Below are 20493 nucleotides of genomic sequence, written 5' to 3'. Positions count from 1 at the left end.
TTCGCATGTACGTCAATCATTATCTATTTTGCTGATGAGTGCAACTTAGCAAAATAAAAGGAATTTAAGGAATTACTTGAAATTATATTTTTTAATTTAATATTTGCATAGAAAAAATACAGAAATTTTTTAGCATTCAGTTGTAAAATATAATTTTATAGCAAATATTAATATAAAGACTCCTTAATTTGAAAGAATTATTGCAAACTTTCCTATCAATCCCTGTCATATTTATCCCCAGTACAGGAATTTGAATTTGAATATAATAAATCACAAGCAATTGTTAAATCACCTAATTCTCAACGAACTAGAAGAAGACTCCTTAATATGAAAAAAATATTGCAAATTTTCCTATCAATCTCTGTTATAATCATCCCCAGTACAGGAATTTCAATTTGAATATAATAAAACACAATCAATTAATCATCATTTGAAGGATGATACATAATGGACCATAAAACGAAATAATTTCAAGAATATTAGTCTATATCAGATATTAAAAAAAAATATTAATCATAGAAGTTATTAATATTACAGAACAGTAAAAAAATCACATTATTATAATAGAATTCAACGTACCTGCAAAAATCACAATTGATAGGAGGTCGAAAAATATCGTTTGCTATTCTTGGCATTTTTAAAATGCAGTCCTAAAATAAATATGAAATTCCAAATTTTTTTTATTAAAAATTAGAAAAAAATATTATAAATTATTTAACTATAAGTATTTTATATTGAAAAAATATTGTCCGTGGTGATATTTTTGGTCGTATGAAATATTGATGAATATCATATGATATAAAATAATTTCTAGTACAGCAATAATAATTTTATCTAATTGCATTTGGCCTTATTGATATATGGTTGATATACACAACGAGATATCAACTTTTTTATCAATATGCACAATTAATATTTTAAAATAAATTCAATATTATAGAAAAAAAAGTGTATTTGTGATACATTTATTATGATTATGAAATGTTATTGCCAACTAAGGGACACAGAGGTGCTTGGGTTACCTTTAATAAAAACAGGCGTAATTTAGTTAAGTATTATCATCGAAAGAGCCCTTAATTTCTGATTGCTGGTCAAATGATATTTAAAAAAATGCCAACCGTTTTATCGTTTTTATAAAAATCTTTTTACGGTATATTTAGGTATATAAATAGAATTGGATAGTATTAAATACTAATTTGCGTTGCATTTTTGCTAATTTTAAATTTTGCAATTCGATCTTAATTATTAATTCATTTTATTTAACTAACTATAAAAATTATTTGCGAGACAGCTTTTTCGAATGTTTTTAATAATAATTTTTAATCAATAAGTAAATAAAAAAAAAATATTTCACAATATAGTTATATAAAATAGAGAAGATAAAATGACTAACTTACCTCACTGCCCAATTGAATGAAGTTACACAAGTAGTAAAAAATATAAATAAAAACAGCAGCATAAATAAAAAGAAACTGCCTTTGAAAATATTTACATTTTGAATCATATTTTTCACAAACCCGCGTAATCTTAGGATCGAACAAAATGTTCCCCGATATTCCCGTTTTCTTTATCAAAGTTAAAATTTCCTCAATTTTTTTATTGCTGGTATCCATTTGTAAATAATAAAAAAAAGTATATTGTAACAATATTTTGGCAAGTATTGCGAATATTTCGAAAATATCAGATATTTCTCTGTTCCATGGATCTTATATATCGTTCGAGATCGCGCATGTGCAAAGGTTTGCATTAAAAACCATTCAATCGTGAAACCCATTTGTGCATTCTGATTAAAATGTAATTTTATTATACGTTATCTTCACTCCACAGACCGCACAAGAACGATATATCTGTGAGAGGTAAAATTTGATTTATGTATATGTAGTAAAAGTATTAAATTGCAAATTTGTTCACAATAAAATTAACACAGTAATAAGAACAAATTTAATATTATATCTCACGTAAATTATCTCATATATATAGCACAAGTTTGGCATACCTTATGTGTGTGTATGTATGTTTGGATACAATTTTTCGTCCATGATTTCGTGCGCACGGATCAACCGATTTGAATCATTCAGTACTTTCAATCATTTTTGATTCGATTGGAAGTCCAGCCGTTTCGCAGATACGGGACAAAAAATGCCAAAAACGAAACTTCAGTTTTTGAGAAAACCGAGCGCCTGATTTGAATGATTCAAAAAATATTTTGCTTGTTTTGACGAAATGACTGTTTAATTTTTTTAAAAAGGCAGGTCTAGCATAAAAAAGTAAAAAATAAATGATATAGGCGGTCAAAAAATAATTATTAGACATGTTAATCAAATTATCATATTTTGTTACAATTGTTTTGGGTTCAGTACCAAGATTTTTAATTTTTAAATATAAATTAAACTAAAATATACAAAGTGTCATACTTTAAATATAAATTTTAAATTTACAATCCATTTTAAAAATGTATATATTTCAAATGCTTTATTCTAATCGTAAGAAATATATCCTCAGACAGATTCATTCGGCAAGTTAATGTAAACATTTTCAAGTGTTTTATGCAATAAGATCGTCGCTACATAATGTGAGCGATAAAGTATATAGCACTTATAATTATCTATTTGAAAATATTTAGAACAATTGTTATTAATCTATTGATTACTGAATTTTTTCCTCGAGTATTAAATTATGGTACTGGAAGTTTCAGCAATTTACCTTAATGCACGATGCCATGCACCACTAGTTAGTTAATATTTCGATAATACATAAAAAAATAATCATAAAGTTTTAATTGTAGATGAAGTAAGGGTTCTCAAAAATTTGGCACCTGAATAACATACCCATGATTTTGGCAACTAATCGAAATAATCTGAAGAAAATATATACTATTGATATAAAATAATATTGCAATCGTATAAACAACGGAAAAGTTTAAATCTTATTTTCAGAAAATAGCGACTGCCTGAGAAGAAATATCACCGTTTTTGATACTCGGGATTTTTTAAAAAATAGGATAAATAGGAGTTTAGATTTGAGTGTAGTTTACACTGAAGAGAAGTCTATAAAGAAGACTCTGAAAAAATGTCAAGTAAAAACCGGTCCAGTAAAAGTTAAATGCAGTTTCGAAAAAATGCTTTTAAAGTTTCGTGGAGGAATCGTGTTGAAGCAACTATTTTTGCAAAAATAATTTAAATTTAGAAAAATCGACTTGTAGACGTATTTTTGAATTCAACTTTTTTTAAAAAAAAAGATGTTAAAAAATCCATATTGCAATTTATTTATATACTTAATATATTCATGTTCAAACATAACTGATCTCAGTTAAAGACTATATTAATCTTATAACTACGCAAAACACCATTAGCATCGGGAAAAAAATTTCAACAAATATTTGACGGCTTAAATTAGGAAACGCCTCGGCAGATCTTTACCAAATATATAATCAGCACGATTGCCAATTGATGCCTTTTTCATAGATTCTGAATTTTCAAAATCGAAAAAATAATGAAAAATTTTGCACTCAATTTTGCAATTACGAAGCGTCTTGGTCAAACATCGCGTGGAACTAATCATTCTAATCCAACTAAGCGATTAGTATAATTTCTAAAAAATTTGATAATTTGAATACGGTTAAATTCTTTTGAAAATTACGAAAAATTTAAATTGATTTATATATTTAGTTATCAATTGATTTCAATCATCACTCAATCGTTCAATATACTATCAGTACTCAGGGATTTGATTCGTATTAAACTGAACAGATCCTGAATTTCCAAAGATTCTTGGACGTTACAAGCGCCTAGGCGATATGTGATCTTCATTTTGCCTTATTTTCCACATAAATATTCATATAATATTTCTAAATAATCATCCCATTTAAGAAATAAATTTTCTACAATAGTGAATAAAATGATTTCATTCATTCATTCAAATACATATTTATTAATGAAATTGTAAAACATGATATAAGATTATTATTATAAAATCTTTAAAAAACGTGAATATTGATAAAATATTATAAAACGAAACTATGCAACAGTTTCAGTCAAAGTGATAATAAAATTGTTAAAACATAATTTCTCTGAACACATTTATAATATGCAACACCTAGAATCGCCACGTAAATCACTAACTGGTGGGGCAGAATCAATGGACAATGATTCAAACCCTTCTTCGATAGAACCATATCTTCTCCTGAAGTCCGCAAATTCATCTGCAGTTACTGTAGAAATTATATAAATCATAACAACAATATGCAATAATTCGACTTCTCTACTTAGTAAAATATGTTAAGAGAAAACAGCCATTAGCAATGAGGTACTGACGTCCTAATGATTTAGACTCAATTGTTAACACGATGTCAAAAATGTTTTAAAATAAAGTACATTATGTTAAAAGTCAAACAAATTCATTAGAAAACATTAAAAATAAAATTATTTTTTCTATTCTGCCAATTTAAAGACATACTAATATTCGTACTAATTATATAGTATATCAATATAATAAAATTAATTATTTTTAGAAAGAACTATGTAACAATCATTATAAAATATAAGGTATCTTTGATTGTTTATCAGAACACTATTTATCAATTATATATCGTTGTCAACTGCGTTATTATACAACATGATAAATTCAAATACTTCATAAATTTCAAGTAATAATGTTTTAAAAAATATATTCATTAATTAGTCGAGAAACAAAATCCTAATTTGTATTAATAAATTAATAAATAATATCAAACCCAAATTATAAATGAATTTACAATAATTCCTTCAAAACTTTAATAGTAATTTAGAGTAAATTTAATACTTAAGAGTAACTTTAATAGTAATTTGAAGAAATTTTTATAATCTTAAGGGGGTCTTCCTATGTGATGAGTTGAAAAAATCGATTTATTTTTCTTTTCATATTTCGGTACATTACACCTTTAAAAATAACATATTAAAATTTCAAATCGATATCTTAAATAGTTTTTGAGTTACAGCCATTTAAAAAGTATACATATAGTATATAGTACAACGATCATTTTATCTTTAAACGCGTTTTTCTCAAAACTGTGTTTTTCAAACTTTCCTCCATTGTATCTCAGAAACGGCTGGACCGAATTACTTGAAATTTACAGGGCACACTCAATATGTTTAAACGCATGGAAAATTTTCAAAACTTCGATTTTTTTATAGTAAAAAACAAAAACAAAACGCGCCTAATTTGCAACTTTTATTTCAAATGTCTATCAAAAATCCAATTTTTTTTGTATTCATTTGATTATAGGTCATTCCGTGCTTTTAAGCCTACAAATTAAAACGCCGTTTATTTTTTTTGGTCAGATAAGCCGATCAGCCGGAATCGTAGAGGAAGTGGGAGCTATTTTTTTCGAGGCGGGGGTGTTCAGAGCGCTGTAACTCTAGTTTGACTGAATATTTTTAGCTGAAATTTTATATTTATACTGTCCAAATATGTGTTAATAAATGATAAAAAACTTGAAGCTCTCAATATTTACTGGTCGTAGAAAAAAAAATCCTAAAATATCCCTAAAAAACAGGCCGTCACATAGGAAGACCCCCTTAATACAAAAGTATAATATCCGCATTTATGTTAATAGATTTTATTGTTTTAGACATTTTTCGACCCAATAAACATAGATAAACTATATACTGCATTGGAGAATCGTTTAGCCGAACATTATAAATTTAATAATATAAATTATAAATTAAACCACTTTTTTTAGGATGTTCGTTCGTTAATATTATAAACAATATAATAAAAAGTTTCGTCAAATACGCAAAAAAATCAACAAAAAATTACACTGAAACTTATAATCACGATTCCCAACTGATATTTCTTAACAGAAAATTTTCAAAATCGGTTCTGGATTTATGTCGAAATGTGATCCAAGTGAACTTATCTACTAATTATTAAAAAATGGTTCGGTAAACTAATCAACGCAAGTTTAAATCGACTTTAATCAATTGGTTCTTAAAATTTTGAAATAAATCTTGAATAAGTGTCTACAAGAAGACAATGTTTGGTTCACATTTCACATACTATTTCCAATGTTGGTATCAAACGACTCAGAGTGACTTGAAATCGAGATCGCAAAGTTAACAAGACGGATTTCTGAACAAAACAAATAATTGTAATGAAAAATAGATTCTAATACTCGAAAATTCGGGTGCAAGCCCTGAACATTCTATTGATATAGTATAAAATCTACTATAATGTTTTCTAATTAGAATAACTAACCGCTAATATTTCTACAGTATTAGTATATATTTTATTGATTTATAACTCAAAACATATTTCGCTGTTTTTGTGTGGAATTTTTGAGTTAGAACATTTGTAATATGAGAGCAATACTTTCATAAAAATATACACAATAAATTTTCTATTTTATCAGAAAGCGAAGATTGGTTATAAGTTTTGTACTGATACAGTTATATATATTATATTTTATGTATGTTTGGTACTCACACAAATATTTAGCCAGAACTTCTGGATTATCTAATGAATTGTCAATTTCTTTTATTATTCGTTGAATCTTGTATTTCATATTATTAACGGCATATCCTAAAGCATCCAACAAATTGCATCTAGAATCCCAATAATAAGGAATCTTGTTTTCATCTAAATGACTGTGTAGCCTTTTTAACATCTATAATATTCATGGAATCATTTATTAATGATAATGTATTGAATTCCCCAAATCAATCAATTAAATATAAACCATATATGGAGAGAGAAAGCCAGGCATAAACTAATATTTTTCAAAATATCTTTAGATAGATATGATTTTCATATCCTAGATATGTGTAACTTAATGAGCTTTTTGTAACATTACATTACTTTACATAATAGGCAAATTTTACGAAATCTACTTCGTGAAATGTAATCATAAAAAATATATGCAAATATACATACAAACATAAAAAGCGCTCCATCTGACCATTGGGTCCACATATTTTGATCGAGACTTTTGTCATCCAAGGCCCAAAGAAATATTGTTTTCACATAATAACTTGGTAAACTTTTCGTCTCTTCATGAACACTTTTCAATTTCTGTGAAAAAGAGTTGTTACGTTTTATGGTCGTGTATATGCTTAATTTTAAACATTTATTTTAATGCCTAAAATAAGACTGTTAAATATTTTTTTAATTCTAGATTTTTTAATTCAATTCATTGTGACGTTTGCATCACAGTTTAAGAATGAATAAAAAGAGAATTCAATTGACCTTATTCAGATAAAGCATCATTCAAATAAAGCAATTTGAAATAAAATACATAATTTATAGTAGATGAATGTACTTGCATAGTTTGCAACGTAAAAAAAAAAACAAAAAAAACATAGTATACTTTTACTTACCTTAATTTGTCTAATAAGGTTTTTTATGCGGCCTTTATTATATAAAAGATCTCTTTCCTGATCAGTGAACGAAACTCGCCATTCACGATTTTTATTAGTAAAACCGTTCTTTTTTGGCTTAGGAACAGCGCACCAAGTTTTCTATAAATCGAAATGCTTCAGTACAAATATAGTCAACATTTTATAACAAATTTTTAAAGTCCATTTAAAAGCATACAGCCTATTATTTTTGTTAAATATGTTTTATAAGACCAATCAGAACTTCTATTAGGGGAGCAGTGATGAGCATTATCCTTTTTGTAAGACGCCGCTTTTTATAAGACTACATATATTGTTACAATTTGCCTAATACGAATAGTTTGAAATTTGGCGCAGCAATGCTGGCGAAGGGTTACTTACATTAAAAAACCATATTTCTATAAATATTTTCAAGTAAAAAGCGATATCATTAATGCTTGATATCAAGCTAAAAGAAGTGGATATCAAACCTAAAACCTTCTGGTTGAAAGGCCAAACTTCTTACCACAGAGTCACAGATTAATTATTCACAAATAATAATTATTATTTATAGAGTGATATAAGAATTGCACAAACAAAATTTATTTCAAATTAAATAAACGTTATGAACTTAATTATATTACTTCACATATCATGCGTGTAATAAAGTTATAAACAATGCCCATTGTAATAAAAAAATATACTTACCTTACAACAAAGAAGAGGTTTTTGTCTAACAGGTGGAGAAAGCCACAAAGTAGACGAATTATTATTAAATTGAATTACTGGTACCAGATCGACGTCTATTTTTATCTTTCTGTCTTGACTCTCACATTGCAATGTCACAGCTGGGCCTGATTTTTTTGTCTTAACCTGAAATATTTATATATGGCAATTTGAAAACTACATATTGATATCTTGCATCTAAATCTAAATCTAAAGTAACATCTTTCATAAGAAATAATTCTTTAACAACAAATTAAAATTTTGGTCAAATTTACAATTAAAAAATATATAATTGAACAAAGATTGTTCTGATATCAAATTCATCTGAATCTTGATATCTGAAATGTACGCAAGAATTAAGTTAATTTATTCCTACAAAATATTAATTTTAGTTAAGTTATAACTTAAGTGATTTGCTAGTACTAGGTTCTATTTCGGTTAAGTATTGCTAGTTGCTTATATTTAATTTTATGGCTTATATTTAATAAATTAAATATGCATATTACGTACATAAATAGCGTGTCCATTTGTTTGTATGATGTACTCTAATCCATGTGAGGGAAATTTATTTAATGCTTTTTTAACAACTCCTTCCATCCATGCATGGAATTGTTCTTGAATAAAATATCCTTCGTTATCTGTCCAAATCCTTATACCCCTGAGAAAAGAAATCAATTATAATACTTAGTGCGCAAACACGCATATTGAAACATAATGCAAATAAACACAAATATATATATATATATATATATATATATATATATCAGGGCGGGTCGATTTAAAAGTCACTTAGGCACATATGATTTTCGGATACTAGAGATCAAAATAAGATACTTTGCTGAAGAAATCATACCTTTGAAATAAATTCTGATGTCCCGTGCGTTGATCCAAAAATAAGGGTTGAATGTTGAAAAACCGCTCAGGGGGAGGTCCCAGGGGATGAACCGCGGGCATGGGTAAATCGACTTTCCAAAGTTAGTAGGGGTCGGTCATATATTTGGACGCGATTGGGGCACTCTAAATGGGCCAAAATGGCATTTTTCAAATTTCAACCCTTATTTTTGGGTCATTGCAAGGAACGTCAGAATTCATTTTAGAGGTATGGTTTCTGCGGCAAAGTATCTTATTTTGATCCCTAGTATCTAAAAATCATGTGTACCTAAGCTACTTTTATTGACCATATATATAAAAAATAAGTCGGCTTTTCCTTCCTGACAATGTAACTCCAGAACGCACTAACCGATTTTGCCGAATTTTGCTTGCATTGCATTCGTTTGAAAGATCTCAAGCTCCGCAAGGTTTATAGCTAAGAAAATTAGTGGTGCATGGCATCGTGCCTTAATGATTGAAAAAAGAAAAGAAAACTGGATGAGGACCCATTTGCAAAAAACGCCATCTGATGTCGATGATGATAAAATGGAAGGACTAAAGAGACTTAGACACAAAAGAATTAGATGATCGATGACTTGATGAGACTCAAGACACGAAGCATAGAAGCGAAATTTTGAAGCTGGTGTTATACCAAGAAAGAAAAAGAGGAAAAGAATGTGATTCTCTAATAGCAAGGCCCTATTTCAATGCGTAGCAATGATAATAATAAAATCAAACAATTCATAGTTATTTCAGTGAGTTCATGCTATAAAATAAATATAGAACCTACAGCTCATTATTATTAGTAAGGCGATTAGTCTACACTACAGACACAAAAAATTGATAAAAAGTTCCTAACTGAGCAGGATCCAAAAATATATACTTACCTTTGATATTTGTTTAAGAAAGACGGGTCTCTGTATGATCTTTCGCAACCCGACTTTACGTTAATTGTGACGTAGCTAGGACTTGAATTCTTCACCTGTTGAAGTGAATGATAATATTTGCAAAAATGGAATATATTTACCTACTTGAAGTATATTTTAGGCATTTATATAATTCTCAAAAGTCTCATTTTTTTATTTATGCAGAGAACATACTGTAAAAATGCCAATGCAACTTAACGGGTTGTTATATAAAAACTTTCGATTAAACGCACAAGAATATAACACATACTGTGCTAATACGCATGTTACATCAATTGATTATGTAAATTCATATACTCAAGGAAAACGTCCATTTAATTTAATAAACAAGATTCCAAAAAAATATATACAAAAAGAAATACAATCAAACAGTACAGTAGTTCAGATATTACCTCGATGTCATTTTGGTAGTCCCAAGCAGCAGGCAATTTCATAACTATATTCAAATCAAATTCATCTGGTTTTCCAACTTTTACTTTGTCGTAAGCACTGCCTGAACATATTGTTATAAAAATTAAGAAATCAATTCAAACTGAGCTATTCCATAAAAATGAATGTATATTAGGGTATCAAGTGAAAGTGGATGCATATTTATATTTGGGTAATAAGATTTTAGTGATTTTGTTATTGATTTATGCATAATCTGAATCCCATGGTATTTAGATAAAGACAATACTTGAGAAATTGCGTAAAGCATGAAGTGATTATGAAATTAGGCTTAAAAATCATGGTACTTTCAATACGATATAAGTGGAGCAAATTAGCTCCAAGTTAGATTAAGTGTGTCATGATTTTACATACAAAAACAAAAAAGAGTAAAAAAATGTCGATATCTAATAAAATCATCGTTGAATTACAAAGTATTGAATTTTAATTAAATACACTTAATTATCAAATAAAATAATTGAATTATTAATACAAGCGTTGTAAGCAAAACCATAAACTTAAACAAAGAAGATATTTATGGAAATCAATGGAAATGCTGTCCAATAAGATATCATTTGTTCTGACATAAAAAAATCTGAAGGTGTGCGGCGATTGTCATAGATCAATTCTATATATAATTATGTGAATTTTCGTCGTTTAGTCCAAATATCTTCAAACAAATTAAATTTAAAGTAAACGATTAAAAAAATTAATTTGATTAACAAATAATAAGTTAGGCTATCTCGCCATAACTCAGGTTAAAACGACAAAACCAATAAAAAAAATAAACAACACCAATAAAATCAAGTAAATAGATTAATAAATGAAAATACAGATAGGCAATGCCGTTTAAATCTTTTATGCATTTTCGTTTTTGGTATATAATTTATTGCATTTATCGTTTATGATATTATTGTTGCCATAGTTTTTTCAGTATAAATAATATAATCAACTAAAACTGATAAAATATTTCAAATTACCTGTATAATGCACCGCTCCTTCAAAAGTTTTGTAAACTTCATCTGATTCGGCCATTTTTCTACGGAATGCCTAAAATTATGGAAATAAAGCACAAAAGCTATATTTATGTCATAAAGTACATTAATTTAGTTTTCATAGTTTATATATATTCATAGTTTATATTCATTACTGTATGAATGTAACGCTATTTTAATTAAGACTTTATAGCATTGATCTGTATTATTCCCTGTCTACTAATAAACAATTGCAAAGGCTTTGGTTTTAATTATTATTATGGCCTATAATTTGCATAATAAATACTAGTTAAATTTCAAGGCTGGCCTACCTATTATCATAAGTTAATAAAAATGATTTAAGTCGTAATCTTACCAAAAAAAAAGAATCTTATTAGAATATTTTTCCAAATAAATAGATTTTCAACTTTCTAAAGGATATTTTTCAATCCTTTTACATGTTGGGCTGTTTTAAAATTACGATATTTTTTTTTATTTAATCAAACATCAATAACAAAAACTAAAAAAAATTATAATCATCACTGTGGTCTATTGCTATGCTAGCCACATACTTCGAATATTTACTATTATATATTGGACAAATCGGTCTTTTTTATTACTTGCAATATTATTATTCATTTACCTCTAAGATATCGGCCAATATTTTGCTATATTTTTCTCGATCTTTATCGCCTATGGTGATATAGTTTTTATTGATAAATTTCAATGGAGCATCCAGCTTTCGATACTCGATATTTGAATTATCGCGGAAATTCATCTTGATATCTTATAACTGTAAATATAAAAAAAATATGATATAAATTATTTATCATTATACTTATAAAACTTTTATCTTAAAAAGTTATTAATAAAATAAAAGTTAAAATAAATTTTCATTATTACCGCTTGTTTATTTATATATAAATAAATTAATATATTAATTAGAAATTAATTAATTAATATATCGATATTGATATAATTTATTATTTATAAATATTTAAATTGCATTTTGGTTCATCTTGGAATACAGATAAACTAAGTATATCTAAGTGACTGCTCAAAGTGGGTATCGAACCCGGGACCTTTGAATAAAGTACTGTCGCTCTTATCAATATAAAAGTACAATATAAAATTCAAATTGTATAATAAATTTTTTGTATAGAGAATGTTGTACAAATGAAAATACTATAGATCAAAAAGTTGATTGGTTTGCATCTTAAAAATATAGACCTTTAAAGAAGAACATTGAGGAAAACCATTAGTATTTGAATTGGAGTACCAAAACAATTGGATAGAAAACTATCAAAATAGGTCACTTTCCACCTAAAAAAAACCTCTTGGCAGTTTGTAAATAGTATATATTTATGTTCCCTTCTTTGTGTTAATGAAATATTAGCATTATTCACAATATATCATATTAAAACACAAGGATTATTAATGCTTATTAGAAGTATATTTTATATAATATACTTGAATTCCTTTCTTATAAGATGTAGACAAGACACTAATAAAAATATTCAAATATGCCCATATCAAAAAAAAAAAAACTAAAATCAGACCGTTTTTTCTAAGGATCTTCAACAGGGCTGGGCCTGCCTCTTTTAAAATCTGCTTATCTAATCAACACAGTACGAATCGCTATTTTTTAAATTAATCCAATTTATTAAATTTATTTATTTAAAAAATGATCAGAGGGCTTAAAAAGTGAAGATACCAAACTTTCCTCTTAATATCATTATTAATCCTCTTATTAAAGTCGTCGATTAGATGATAATGCATGTTAAAATTCGTTGACCAAACTAGTTTTAATATTTTAGAAAGTCAATGTAGATCATTATGCCAATGTTTTAATTTCAATAATTTTTGTAAATTATTAAACATTTAGTACATATCTACAAATCCAATAATTCGTAATCAACCAAATCAAGACAGTTAGTACTAATCGATATTTTTTAAATTATTCCAATCACTTGATCTCTCACTTGTCTCGAAAACGTAGATATTTTTTTTGTACATTAAATGTTACATACAAATGCACAAATATGTGGTATATCAATTTATTTAAAAAGTATTCCAAAATGATCAGATAGCATTAAAAGTATTGGTATCAAAAGATTTAATCATCTCATTAAAATTGTTGCATGCAAGTAGTAAAAACATGTAATATTAATTTGTTTTGATATGCCAAATGGTCAATGTAGATCATTTTGCCAATGTTTTAATTTAAATAATTTTAAGAAATTATTAAAGATTTAGTACCTATCTGCAAATCGAATAATTGAATTATGTAGTACAAAAAATATCAAACACTTTCTCATTTAAACTGATCAAAAATGCCTGAAACATAAAAAATTCAAACAAAATTATCGGTTTTGGTAACTCGCCTTTTAGGAAAAAACGAAATCTCATATTTCTATTAAAGCATATCAAATACAGATATTGATTATAATGAAATTTTTAAACATTCCAGATATACATATAATCATCTTTTCCTTTTGTGACTAAGCCAATATATGCTTTTAAATGTATATTATGAACGGAAGAGTCATAACCATCGGCTTAATATTTCCAAAGTATTTTTCTATAGTTTGAGAATTGTTCGTTTCATGTCTATCATTGGAATATCGATTATACAAACCGAAGCGAAATTCTTATTGTTATGGGGTCACTAAACATACACCAGTTCATTTTCGAAACTAGGTATCAATATCATACACACATGTATGGTGATAGGAACAATTCTTAGCAAAGTGTTTAAGGCTTTATAATTAATAAGTGTATCCTAGTTTTGGGAATAAGAAATAATACATTATTTCCAATGTCATAACATGGTAATTTTCTTATTTATTATTTAAAAACGCTTTGACATTAAAGGTTCTAAAAGTTGATTTCACGCACTAAGAAAAAAAAGTATAAAATTATTTACTGAACCGAATGAAATATTGATTGTCTTCTGCAATATATATTAAAATATATATGATATTCCAACAACAAATAAAAGATACAGACACAAATAAACATTTAATAAAATATATGAAAAAAGAATCCATTTGAAATCGATGACTAAAGCTAGGTTTGAAATTTATTAAACATTTTTAATCCACGTCAGTCTGATACACATATTTGAATTTCATATAAAATATTCTCAAATGAAGTTTAAATATTATTAATTTTCAGCATAATCTGTCTGTCCCAAATTTGGCAAATGTAATACATTTACTAATATTTGAAAATAAAAATATTTGAAGATATTTTAACCAAACACAAAAGTGATTTTTACAAGATCAAGTTCATCGTTTTTCTCTTATATTTTTTATAACATATTTATTCTGCATCGTTTTAACAATTCAAGTATTTTTTATTGTTATCATACTGCAATTTAAGACAAATAGAAGTAGTTTAAAGGTACGTTAATCTAATTATTTGCTATTAGACGTTTAATTAGAATACAGTGTAAAGTTTTCTGCATATTTTACTATCTATCTTTTATTAGAAGGCAACTCAATGATTTTTCTTGCTCGTTGAAAGGAAGTTATTATATACTTCTAAATGTGATATATATATTTTAGAGCAAATTTTAATGAAATGGCATTTTTACTTGCTAACATATTTGGACCATATTATAAAATAAAAACAAAATGATATCGATACTGCTTGATATCAAGTTGCACGAAGTGAGGCCATTTTTATTATTGTTTTGGTAATTACTTTTGACTGCGTGATCGACATTGTCCTTATTATTGTATTTTATGACGGAAATCTATTATCCATTTAGTTTACTTTTTCCTATCTTTTCGAACCAATTTACATTTCCTTCCTTTTTGGTACTTAAGCATTATGTTCTATGTGCTTTTTTAATATAAATAATCTCAAAGCATTTATAATCAATTGGTTTAAAATCATAAAGATTGTATGATAGCAAAGAAAACATGTATATATTTTTATTGAATAGATATTAATTTATGCATATTTTTGTAATTTTTGGCCAAAAATTTAATAAAAATCCATGGCATTGAATGGCTCAGAAGAAAATGGCCACTTTTTGATATTTTTTAGTAATCCTATAATATGTACAATTACTCGTAGGCTTAATTAAATATTTTCATAACAGGACTACATCTATATAAATATATAAACTTATCCAACATCGAATAGATCACCAATGGGTAACCTTTCGACCTTTTTTTCCTTTATTTAATTACCATCAAAATTTCTGAATGTTGTATAAGAACGACAGATTATAATTCTTAAATGTAAATAAAAAAAAATGTAATTTTATATAAGATACTTTTTCACAAAAATTTATTAAATTCAATATCGACTATACATAAATTGCCTTTATTACATTTCTTATTATATTTTCGTACTATATAAGAATGTTTCAATATATACTTATATTATTAACGTTTATATTGTGAATCTAAGCATCTCCGGTAATTTTACTTTTATTTATTTTTTGTAATGGTAATTTTATTCATTCTTAGAACTTCAGTTTAACATGAAACATCGTTTTGTAGGGTAATTGAAAGAATAGGTATCTATAATAGAATAGAAGTTTTTACCTATGTGTTCGTATACTTATATAAACTAAACTCTCTGATGTACAAGGCATGCCTAAACTTGATTTGATGTAAGTCAGTCAGTATCCACGCAGCGTGGAGAATGTTTTAATTTATGTTATTTTCAAGTTTCAAAATTAAGCATAATTTTTATTTAATTTGTAACTGTTTCACACTAGAATAAAATGCTATTAATAATAATTTGCTATTAGAAAAAATTTAGCCGAAAAATATATTGCGTAGTGTAATAAAAATTGGTTCGTTATTAAATTGTGTAAAAGTGAATACAATTCCAAAAATAACAAAATAAATTTCGATTAGTTAAAATTAGTCGCATTTAAAATTAATGAGCATGTCCAGACCAAAATCTTCAATTGTTACTCCTTCTTCGCAAATGGTGAAAAGAGGGTCCTTAAGAAAACAAGCTTCAGAAGATCATGGAATATCCAATAAAGGCAAACATTTATTAGTTATTAAAATAGCACTTAGATTGTTATGTGTTACAATAATATAATTGTGTCAAATTATTGATAGGATTTATTATTATACCACGAGAACTACCATTTTAATTGAATATTATTAACCAGTTAACTGTGTTTGACAAATATACTCGTCAAGAAAAAGGCAGAACTTTGTGGATTGACGAGTGTATTCGTCAGGCGTATTGACTTTTATTAAAATTAAAATTCTTAAAAAAAAAACAAAATATATTCTAATATATTAAGTTGTTTTGAATATTTTAAGGTCACGACTGAAAAAAGTAGTTGTTATCTTAAGGCAATTTGCACCAACTTCCAGAAATGTTCCAGAAAATAATATACTTAATCATTAAGAATTAACTATTTATATAATATTTTTACTGTTTATTTTGAAAACAGTCTTTGATTTCCATCAACATTTTTCTTACATTTTACATTTACATATGCACATTTTTTTATCTTAGTTTTTTTTTTATTTTAATACATATGTAGTATTCTTATTTTAACAAAGAAGTAAAATTTAGTATTAGTTTTGTAAAATGAAGACATATTTTTCATCCGATCCGACAGCGCAACTTGCTTTGTGATTGACGAGTATATTCGAGTATGAGCTTATTAAATCGTGTTAATATTTTTGAGCCAGCGATGTTATACGTGAAGATTCGTGTAAATGAATATAATAATCTAAATAGCGTTTTTGTATTTTCATAATTTTCTTTTTTTATTTTTTTTATATATTCATGTCACGAAAAAAACTTCATTGACCTTAAATATTTAACCAGTTAACTGTATCGCTCCCATCGAACAATTTTGTGTCGTCGAAATCGAGCTCATGACGAGTATATTCGTCAATCACAGAGTAAGCTGTGCTAGTAAGATATCGGATAAAAATATGGGTTTATTTTACAATATTAAAAAATGTTATTACTACATTTCACTTCTTTGTTAACATAAGTATAGATTATATTACACAGAAATAGTACACATGTAAATGTAAGAAGTGAGAACAGTTTTTGATGAAAAGTCTAAACTACTATACAACTAAACAGTCGGAAATGTTATTTAAATCGCTAAATTCGAATTCTTATTGACTAACAATATTACTTCCAAAATTTTAGAAATTGAGGCAACTTGCCTTAAGGTAAAATGCCACTTACAACTACCTACTTTACATAGAATAGCCTCAAAATACTCTACACGATTTGATATTTTATATATTTTGTATGAATATATATTTTTTTAATTCAATTTAATTAGCAAATCTTGTTTCATACGCTTGATGAGTATACTCGTCAATATACAAAATTCTGCCACTTCTCCATGACGAGTATATTCGTCAATCACAATTAACTCATAATAATATCACAATTAACTCGCAATTAATTCATGATAAATAACGTTCTAATAAAATCAAGTACAATGGGTTCAAAAATGCCAACCATTTTTATTTTTCAACATTATAGTTTCCGACTGTGGTCTGGGTCCTCCGAAAAAAGCATGGGCTCTGCTTCGTAAACAAATATGCGAGGAAGGAAAGGGCAAAACCGCAAATCTATTAAATGATAGCAAATTAAGCTGTGGCCAAAACTCAAATGAAAATAATGTGGAAATTGTGGCTAAAAAATGCGAACAGCACAGACAGTCAAGCAAAAGAACACAGTTCAGACGACAAGCTTCTCTGTATGTTGTTTATTATGGCAATAAGCTCTAAATATTCTAAAAAAATATGCTGAAAACTTGCTCTGTATCATTTTTTAACATGTAGAGTACGAGATTGTGTCTTAGGAAAAATTGCTAGCTCTGCATGTGCAATATGCATAATCGTAAATACAAAAATACGTACACATACTATAAATTTTTATTTTTAAAGAAAGAAATTGATGAAACCACAATATGAATGATAATGATACATGTTTTGCATTCGCTTCCATTTCTTAAATTATTTTCTGCAAAACCTTTCTTCAATATTAGTTTTTGAAAATATGTGTTACATTACAATGATGAATGAGATAGTATATAATTAATATATAATATATAGTAAGTTTTTAAAAATTGCTCCAGCTTCATTTTTCGTCATGATATTAACAACAATATTTTTATAGTTTAGTTACACTTAAAAGAAATTAACGCAGCTTAACTGATATAAACCGTATGTAACAAATATATGATCTAAAATTTTAAAATATATAGAAATACATAAGCAATTCAAATCTATTCCATGTAGGTATACTTTTTGCAATCTAGTATGCAAAGTAATTGGCTTTATCTAAAAATAATCACAATTATCAATTTACATTGAAACTAATGTTTAAATACGAAAGGTTTGAAAATGGTTAAAATAATGCTGTTTGAATTTTTTTTATACATACATACAGAATTATTAGATATTTTTTATTTATTAATCGATAATATTAAGAATTATATTATATAAGTGAAAATAACAAATCGAACATTTCTTGTTACAGAGATTCACTATTTGCAAAACAAGAAATGTCTAATTCGTTAGCAAAACAAGAAAGAGTTAAGAAAAATTTGGATATATTTTTAGCTCAGACGGAGCCACAATCTGATGTTCACAGTATGCAAGATATCGAATTAACAGTAAGTTTATTATTGTTATATATTAAAAGATCTTAAAAATTTTAGTTCATTATTATTTAAGATTATTGCCTCAAATTAAATTTAAACCTCAAATATCAAATTCAAGCTTAAATTGCGTTTTTGTAAAATTTACTACAATTTTTCTAGCATTGATGTTGAAAAAAAATAAAAAATGAAAATTTCATCTATTATCAAAAAACTGAACTAGATATTATAAATTACTTATATGTTTAAAATCTCAATTAATAAATATAGCTATTCCTTTAAATTTCATTTGATTCTGTTTCTGTATGTATTAAAAGATGTCGAAAATATATAAATTAATTAATTTAAATATGATATTAAATATGATATTATTTTGAATGATAATAAAGACTATATGCATCTTTACTGTATTTATTTCGCAGCATTTACACAAGTAACAGAACAAGTCATTATTGTAGTAGAAATTCCCAAATTAGATCTTAAAACTAATTTTACATTTTTTTAAACTATAAATAAAGTTTTTAAATTATTCTAAATGACAAATTTACAAAATTCTATATATCAATTTTTAAATATCGGAAAACTTTCAAAACTTCTCGTAAAGATATGATAGATTTTAATAACATATACGGTTGCAATACGTGTCAATTTTTGAAAAAAAATATTTTTTTGAAAAAATTGATTTTTTTTATATTTCGAAATTTTTTGAAACTTTTTTTTCAAAGCGAACCCGCTGCGTAGATGTTTTTGAGAGTAAATATCGAAGCGCGTAATCGCTGCATCGCAGTCAAATAGATAAAACACTGGTACGGAACCCATGGCCATATGAACTTGTTATTAAAAAAAATATCTGATAATTTAATTTACACATGTTTAATTATCATTTTTGACCGCAAAATGACATTTTCTTTACTTTTTATTGGATCTCGGAAAATCTGCCTTCCCAAAAATTTAATCAGTTACGAATTTCATGTCATTTATCACTTACAGGTGGTAAGCGAAGAAGAAAAACAACCGCAAATCATAGTGCCAGTACTAAAAAAATCTACTACGCGCCCGAGCACTGCTCCAAGACCAGTGAAAGCGGTCCATTTTAACAAAGACGTCATGATAACTGACTCTAATAAAGTACAAACGCGCCCCGTAAGTAATATGAATAATGATGATGTATCAGCTGAAGAAACCTTACAGGATACAACACCGAAACCTACGAGTGCAAATCAGAGAAGACAAATGTTTCAAAATAAAGCAAAGTACGTAAAATATTTAAAATTAATTATTATATTAATATTTATTCAAAATGGAGATCTTATTTGGGTATAGGTCATACAAGTAAATACTAGCTGGTCGAGTTCTTATGGTTCCAATTTTTGTTACCTTGTACAGGTAGTCACGGTATAACTTATTGCTTTTAGCTGCCTTTAAAAGTGCCCTATTTTAAAAGGGATGATCTCAAACCGTGTTATGCAAGGGTTATCTGTAACTCTATTCAGTGATTTTCCACTATTCTATTTTTTATATATTTCTATTAACATTTTAACCCTCCGTCGGTCGGATATTTTTTCACCTTCGAACGGTCGGAAAGGTCTGGCTGGACC

The 20493-nt window shown here is 26.8% G+C and overlaps 2 protein-coding genes and 1 long non-coding RNA gene across 4 annotated transcripts in view; all 3 read right to left on the bottom strand.

Annotated features, from left to right (window-relative positions):
- LOC113385483 (transmembrane protein 68-like) overlaps positions 1-20493 on the bottom strand; it is a 135308-nt gene that overhangs the window by 18449 nt on the left and 96366 nt on the right. The gene's annotated exons all lie outside the window — the stretch shown is intronic.
- LOC113385486 lies at positions 4076-6967 on the bottom strand. Its single transcript, XM_026623345.1, has 3 exons — positions 6910-6967; positions 6463-6643; positions 4076-4210 (listed from the first exon to the last, which is right to left on the bottom strand). The coding sequence occupies exons 1-3, from the start codon at positions 6946-6948 to the stop codon at positions 4080-4082; spliced, it is 351 nt and encodes a 116-aa protein (XP_026479130.1). The 5' UTR covers positions 6949-6967; the 3' UTR covers positions 4076-4079.
- Positions 11314-20493, bottom strand: part of LOC113385487 — a 33381-nt gene continuing 24201 nt past the window's right edge. Inside the window, exons 2-3 of the long non-coding RNA XR_003368002.1 lie at positions 11915-12064; positions 11314-11347 (exon numbers count right to left, since the gene is read on the bottom strand). This is a non-coding gene — a long non-coding RNA (uncharacterized LOC113385487). The remainder of the gene's footprint in view (positions 11348-11914; positions 12065-20493) is intronic.

This window comes from Ctenocephalides felis, unplaced genomic scaffold (genome assembly GCF_003426905.1).
Source record: "Ctenocephalides felis isolate EL2017-DRISC unplaced genomic scaffold, ASM342690v1 CF-g0.4_SCAFFOLD_03571, whole genome shotgun sequence".
Taxonomy (NCBI): Eukaryota; Metazoa; Arthropoda; class Insecta; order Siphonaptera; family Pulicidae; genus Ctenocephalides; species Ctenocephalides felis.
This window is presented reverse-complemented; position numbering and strand designations above follow the sequence as displayed.